The 7,827-nt window shown below is 38.7% G+C and overlaps 1 protein-coding gene across 1 annotated transcript in view; it reads right to left on the bottom strand.

The window, feature by feature from the left end:
• Positions 1-2,584: 2,584 nt before the first annotated feature.
• Positions 2,585-7,827, bottom strand: part of Ptprz1 (protein tyrosine phosphatase receptor type Z1) — a 176,752-nt gene continuing 171,509 nt past the window's right edge. Inside the window, exons 28-30 of the mRNA XM_021165229.2 lie at positions 5,676-5,818; positions 4,828-4,963; positions 2,585-3,497 (exon numbers count right to left, since the gene is read on the bottom strand). Of these exons, the coding sequence (XP_021020888.1) occupies positions 3,357-3,497; positions 4,828-4,963; positions 5,676-5,818 (420 nt within the window). The 3' untranslated portion in view covers positions 2,585-3,356. The remainder of the gene's footprint in view (positions 3,498-4,827; positions 4,964-5,675; positions 5,819-7,827) is intronic.

The following is a 7,827-nucleotide window of genomic DNA, read 5'->3' as shown; positions in this document are numbered from 1 at the left end:
CCCTCTCCCTCTCTCTTCTGCTCTAGCCGGCTTTTTCTTGCTATTCTAAAAACTCTCAGGGTGAGACAGTTCTCTCTACTAGTAAAACTTCTAAAAGCTATCTGGATAGCACATGGCTTTTCTGACCAAAGTCAGAAAAAAAAAAAAGCTGCTGTAAAAAATTAATGGATCTTTTTGACAAAGTTTGAAGTCCTGATAAGAAAAAAATTCTTGAAGAGCTGTTTTGCTCTCCAGAAATCTCCAGAACACTGGGCTCTCACTAGAGAAAATTCTAAAGAACTGCTATCTCTTTTTGCTAGCTCATCTCATGCAGACCAAAAGCCCAGTCTTTTATATTGCATATCAATCCAGTCATTTACTCCAAGTTCCTTTGATTATCTAATGAATCAGCATTCTGTGACTCCAGCCCTTTGATTCTTCAAAAACAATTTTTTATTAGGTATTTTCTTCATTTACTTTTCAAATGCCATCCCAAAAGTCCCCTATACCCACCCCCCACTCCCCAATCCACCTACTCCTACTTCCTGACCATGGCATTCCCCTGTACTGGGGCATATAATCTTTGCAAGACCAAGGGCCTCTCCTCCCATAATGGCCAACTAGGCCATCCTCTGCAACATATGCAGCTAGAGACACAAGCTCATGGGGTACTGGTTAGTTCATATTGTTGTTCCTCCTATATGGTTGAGACCCTTTCAGCTCCTTGGGTACTTTCTCTAGCTCCTCCATTGAGGGCCCCTCTTTGATTCTTAAGGGACAGCCAGCATACCTTTTTTCTTAACATTTCAAAAGAATGTAGAGATCTGTCTGCCTTTGTTAACCACAGAAGATAAGTTAGTTGAGTGAGGCCCTACACAGAAATTACCATTTTCTACAACACCTGGGCCTAACCTTGCTGTGTCCCAGACTGACCTTGAATTTAGGAACCTGTCTGCCTTTGTATATTTCTGACAAGCTCGCTCATTGTGTAGCTAGCTGCCTTTGTTCCTTTAGTGAAGCCCCTCATAATTCATACTGCATCCTTATATTTTACATAGTTAAGAAGTTATATATATATTTTGAATTTATATATTTGGAGCTCTTTTCCATAGCCTTAAGGGCTGTCCTGAAGGTCCCAGCCTTTACCATTTTGCTGAGACATTATTCACACTTTCAGCTCCTAGACTTGTGCAGTTTGGTTATCATGGCATCATTAACGTTAACAGGGAGGACATTACTCAGAGGAATGTGAAAATATGTATATTATTACAAAAATAAGCCTTATGCCCACAGCAGCCATCTACACTCATGGAGGCTCACACCAGGGCCCTGTCCCAGGGGTACCATGTCACTCTGTCCCCAACAGGGCCATGCCAGGCTTGGCACTTTGTGGTGCTGTTCTGGAAAGTTATGGAACCTTTAGGAGATGAGGCCTTCCTGGCAGAGGTGAGTTAGGGGGACCAGGCCTTGAAGCTTCATAACCAGGAAGTATTTCCTGTTCTCTTTCTTCCTGCCTAAAGATTTGAAGTGACCAGAAGTCTCCTGTTCCTGTTGCCATGCTTTCCCTACCATGATGAACCCCTTTCTCTTTGTCCTCCTAGGGGTGAGAATGTCAGCACATGGGGTTTTGGAAGTCATGCATATCCAGGTCACAGCGATCCTATAAGGCAAAAGAAATACAAAATGGTTCTGCTTATTGAGCAAGTGGGTCCCAATGATACATTTAATGACACATTTTGTAGTGGCAGCACCAGCTGCTGTGTTACTCAAAACCATAAAATTTTGTGAGATCCCTGTATATCACAGAGTACGCAGTTTGGGAACCAGAGCGTGATACTCTGTTCCATTTCTTTGGGCTTTCCACTTTTTTTCAGTGGGACCCGTGTTCACAATTTTCTACCATGTAAAGAAACTTTAATCTGGCTATATGTCTGCTCTGGCAAGGGATCACATCCAGAGACCAAGGTCTGTGTGATCTGACTGGAATACAGCCATGCCCTTAGTAGAGACCTTTAAGGCAAAATTAGTCTGTAGAAGGAAGCAGCCATATTTGAAAGTGATGTGTAATTGAGGGGCAGACAAAGTGATGAATCAGAGAAAGATTTGACAGAATGAGTCAGAAATAAGATATGCTCAACTCTGAGGAGGAAAGCCATTTAAGACCAGCACAAGGAGAGAGAGAATCAGTAAATAGGGAGTTGAGTCCGTTGGTAGTCAGGGCAGTGCAATGGAATTGAATTTGTTTGTGAGTTCACGCAGTTCAGTGCAGGTCATGGGAGACAGTTGAAGCCAGATAATAAAGAGCCAGAAGATTAAAACAAGTTGCCAGAGTTAGTTTGAGGTCAAGCAGAGCCAAGCAGAGCTGAGAGAAGCCAGGTTGAATCAGTCAATTTGGAGAGGAGTTTTGAGCCAGAAGTGCTGAGTTGAACCAGCCAGCCAGAGTTTGGAAAGAACTAGAAAGGATGAGCTTAGTCAGCAGTAAACCTCTGAGAAAACAATTACAACAGGTGAATAGAAGATATCTTTACACTACTACACACAGGTCACTACAACATTCCACAAGTGAACACAAGTTAATAGCAATATTTATATTTATTTTTGCAACTTCTCAGATAAAAACCATGTAAGGAATGTTTGGTGAGGTGTTATTCTCATAAAAACATCTTTTAAAACAAGTGGTTTTCTATTTTCACAAAAGTTAAAATGACATGCAGAAACAGGGTTAGTTTCTTGGATAACACATTTACAGTTTTAGAAGACATGTAGAGTAAGTAAGACCAGAGAGTAAGCTACATTTTAAACTCAAGTACACCACTAGAAAACTCACACAGTAGTAAAATATAAAAATCTACAATTATAAATATAAATTTGGTCCATGGAGACATCAGAGCAGTATTTACATAAGTTACTATCACTCCTACTTCAGGTGAATACTGCAGTTGTAAAATGTTGACTATTATCGGGATGAAGTGGTTTACTTACAATCTACTATATTAAAAGTTATATTTCTAGCCAATGTGATGATTGCTACAAATACAGCTAAAAATTTGACACTTAAGAACAAATATCTTCCAAGGTTGGTGTTTCCTATTATCTACAAATTGATTTTTTTTCTGTTAAAGTCAATATGGAAAAAAAATACCACAATTCAATTCTTAGAAACACTGTAAAATTCAATCATTTTAGTTCAAACATAATAAGTGAATTATAAGAAGTCATTCAAAAAGGCACACGTTGTTAATTGTGTCAATTTGGCAGCAGAATTAGTTACTGTCAGGTCACAAGAAGTAAACAAATAACAGAACTGGATTCATTTTTTTTTCTAATTTTAGAAAGAGACAATGCATGGATGAGGGATGTCCTACACCATTTCTTCGTTAGACTAAAGATTCCAGGCTTTCAGCTATATTTCCACCAGGCAAAGCTGCACCATTACTGTCCAGAGAGGTGGATGGGTTTTCTTCCTGCCTTGTGCTGACGAGGCTGAGGACCACTTTGTACAGAAACTGATACTGCTCCTAGAAAACACAGGAAGGGAGAATATAGACAGGAAGTTCAACAGAGGCATGAGTTTGCAAAAAGCAGGCCTGATTTAGACACACTTTAGAACCATTCATGTAAGGGCACAGAATTGATTTAATGGGCTTGTACTCAGGTCAGGTGCCCATTGTATATTTACTTGTATCTATTTGGTTAACCCCAAATCTCTTTGCAATGAGATAATAGCCACTGAATGTAAAGAAAAAAAGGCCATGCACATTTGACAGTGGTAAGTACTTTGTTCCTTTGTTCCCTGGAGTTGGAAGACAGTGCAGATAAACTTCATCTGTGTTCAGCATCTATAGCTTTTAAAAGAGCAACATCTTTCCTTTCTTTCTTCTCTTTTTTATAGATCTGAGGCTGGTTTTGAATTCACTATGTAGCTCCCAAGTGAGAAGACTACAGACATGTTTTCTTTATCCAATTTATGTGATTATTCGGATCAAAACTAGTTCCCTGTGCATGTTAGGGAAGCATTCTACTAACCCTCAAAACTCAGGGTTTCCTTTCTCTTCCTTTACTTGCTATGTAATCAAATGCTTCTGTCTATCTATGGAGAGTGCTCAACAGTGGCTGCTTTATCACCAAGGAACACACTGCTCACCAAATGTTTTTCCCTCCCTGCAATTTTGTCTGGCTTGATGGCCTGCCTTGAGAAAAGGGGTGCCATGCTCCTCAGTGAGCTCTCTACAAGGCCCTTCTCTGTACTCAGCTAAGAAGCTGACAGTGACCCCAAGACTTTGACGTCTGTACCCAAGACTCTCACCAAGCTTCCTATTATTTTGCCACAATAATAGCAACTTTCAGGTTATTTCTAAACTAAACCTTGAAACCAGAAGTACTGGCTGTGTCTCATTCTTGACTATACATGTCTTTTTTCTCTTAAAAGCACCCATGAATTAGTTATTTGTTAACTTCAGAAACTGGGCTCGGCTTGAGGAAAAAAAAAGTGAATAGGTCTAACATTTAAGTTTTTGAGATATATCTCTGGCTGTTCAATGAATCTTCAACTTGAACCTCTGGAATATAACTCTTCAGCTTGCTGAACAAACCAATTGGTTGGTAATTCCACTGCAGGTATTTTTAAGAGTCACAACGAATTTTATAAAAAGGGCTCTGAGTGACTAAAGGTTTTTTAATCTGCCAATCTTCTGCAAAGTTCATACTGGTAATTCAGTGTGAATGCTATGAGCTAATGGTACCTACCAGCCTCTGTGACCTTTCTTATATGTGATTAAAAAAAAAAAAACCTTTAGTAACATCCAGAAAGTGATATTTCAACAGTGAAAGGCGAGGTCCACCACTTACAATGTCAGTGAAGACTCCTGGCCTCATCAAATTGATCATCTTGGCTACTTGGTAAACATCCATGGCGTTTTCTTTTTCTAGTTGGTGCATAAGGGTTGTAAGAGCACAAAAAGTTCCTGCTGTTACTCCCCCGTGCCTTGCAGTAAAGAGACAGGACAAAGACTCCATCAGATGCATCAGATACACTTTTAACTCAGAGCTGCCTAGAGATGGCTTGCCTTTATTTCTTTTTATTGTGCATAGAATTATCATTGAATTGGGGACAGAGCCAAGTGTGCATTAAAAACAAGATCCTTTATAAAATGTTTTACTGTTTAATTATGCCTCGTTATTTGTATTCTTTGAAAGAGGCAGACAGAAAATGTTTGGCTGAGGTTATAATATATAAACTATCTACCTTACAGAATAGGTATTTAGCATAATTCTAGCCTTTTTCACTGTCATAGAAACAGAAGAAATTATGAACTAAAGATTGCTCTCTTATGCAAAACAGAAACAACAACAAAAACTACCAAACAATAGTCATTTTTACTCCTTTCCAAGAAGTAAATAGCTGTGACGTGTCCTACATTAGCTCCTTTAAAAGTCCAGTACTGAAGCATTGTCTCATCTCAGCAAAGGCTCCGACTACAATACCTAAGAGAAGATTCCAGTGTTGAGACACAGGTGTTCTGCCTTCACCAGGAGTTAGCAGGGAGGCATGATATTCTGTGTCACCTTTGATGATAAGAATCAGTTAATCCATCCTTGCTGAATCAACACATGGACACAAAGCATCAGGCTGGTCAGCAGACAAGAGAGGCATGCACATATCCAGAGGTCTCAATGACTAAGACCCTGAGACTTACTCATCGTGAACAATCATGGGCCCATCCCTGTTAGCAGCTTCTTCTTTGATAATACTTATAAGTTCAAATGTTTTACTAATGGGACTATCCGGATTTGGCCATTTGGGGCACTGAAAATGCCTTACTTCCAGCACATAGTCATCCTAGGAGAAGAAAGAACAAGTCAGTGTTTTTAAAGGAGTAATGCCTGGCTAGTGGCAGTTTATCATGAGCCAGAATAAGTGGGAAATTCAGAAACTGAAGCTAAATGATAGAAATAATGCATGCTTTATTTGTAGTTCATCCCTCATCCTGGAAGGAGAAAATAATTATAGTGGGACATTAACCACGAATCCATTCACCAGGATAAAACCTTATCTCCTTCTTAGGTCTTTGTGGGTGGGGCTGTACATGTGTATACATGTATGTAGGTACACACAGAGGTAAAAGGTTGATATTAAATGTCTAGTTTTTCTCTAGCACATTCTCTAAGACAGACAGAATCTTTCTTCTGGAGCTTACTGGTTTGCACTAGACTGGTTGGCCCAGCAAACACTTGGTATCTTCCTACCTCTACCTCCCCAGTACCACTTGGACCTGACTTTCATGTCAATGCTTGGAATTGAACTCGTGTTCTTATGCTTCAGTGGCAAGCTCTTTACCAACTGATTCATCTTCTCAAGTCCCACCCCACCCCCAGTGTAGTGGACGGAGGGAGATATAAGGTGGAGCTGGGAGGAAAGGAGAGAGGGGCTTTGATCAGGATATAAAGTGAATAAATAAATTAATTAATGAAAAACTGTTATTTGTGAGGGAATCATGCCAATGCTAATACACCATGAAAGCATGCCTTAAAGATGTGTCTGCACTGCTCAATTTTAAGTTACAAAAGGAAATCTCCGTGTTAAAATTTGTTTGGAAAAGAGCACAGAGACCATCAAACATCAGCAGTACTCATCAGAATGAGATTAAACAACACAATAAGAAAACATCTGGGGAACTCTAGTCTCGATTACTTTTTGTGTGATTAACCAGATTATGTCACAGTGAAATAAGCCTCTGACTTCCAGTTTCCTAAAGTGAACTTAAGGAGATGCTATATTTGAAAACAAATGTTTCAGAATCAATTTTATGTAGTAAATGTAAACTTCCCAAACAACCAAAGTACTATTAACAAAGAAAACCATGATGGGTTATTGGCTTATCTGATATCAAGAATTATTATAAGCTGGAATGAAGGCATTTCCAGGTCAGCAGGGAGATTGACAAAGAGCTCAGTGGAAGGAAGTAGTAATGCTAGAAACAGGTTCATATACACATAGTCATAGCTGATACTGCTGTCTGTAAGCACGAGGTCACTAGGACAATAATATCACATGGCTAATAATGAAAGTGCATTCTTGACATGCCCAATGCAATATAAAAACTAAAGGAAAAATAGAGAATATTCAGTAAACAATGCTATGTAGGTGTCTTAATTTCAGACATATCTTGTTTTGGTTCCCAGTTTGGTTTTGGTGCAAAGCCTAGAATTTGGGGATCCTTGTAGGCTAAACGTTCATTCTGCAATTGAAGTGCTTCCTTAGCCTCCACCAGGATTTGTTAACAATGAATCCAAAATGATAGATTCTTTATAACAAAATGAATGGGAAGGATGGTAAACCCCACATTAATTAAACTTGTAAACTTTCAGTTACAAAAAGTTAAAAATGCTAAAATTACATAAAAGAATATTTGCAACATGTGTACCTGGAATGGGGTTAATACTTAGACTATACAAAGACCTCACACAAGTAAGCAAATAAAATTTCAAGGTGCTAATGGAAATTTGGACAAAACTCCTGAGGACCTACTACTAGAAATGAATTATCAATGCAATGGGCATTAAATTTTTGGAAAGGTATTTACCTTCATTTTCAATAAGAAAAATTAAAACAAGTGAGGCAAAATTAAAAAGTCATTTCAGCCTCAACATAAGCAATGATGAGGAGACTTCAGATTTCTCAAGAGCTGTAAATGAGAGGCATCTCAGTAGGACACTTTTAAAACATCCATAACACTGAAAAAACTGAAGGGTCTCAATTTCTTTCTTTCTTTCTTTCTTTCTTTCTTTCTTTCTTTCTTTCTTTCTTTCTTTCTTTCTTTCTTTCTTTCTTTCTTTCTTTCTTTCTTT

The sequence above is a fragment of the Mus caroli genome, chromosome 6, assembly GCF_900094665.2.
Source record: "Mus caroli chromosome 6, CAROLI_EIJ_v1.1, whole genome shotgun sequence".
Lineage (NCBI taxonomy): Eukaryota > Metazoa > Chordata > Mammalia > Rodentia > Muridae > Mus > Mus caroli.
The sequence above is the reverse complement of the archived record's forward strand: the minus strand, read 5'-3'. Positions and strand labels throughout refer to the sequence as shown.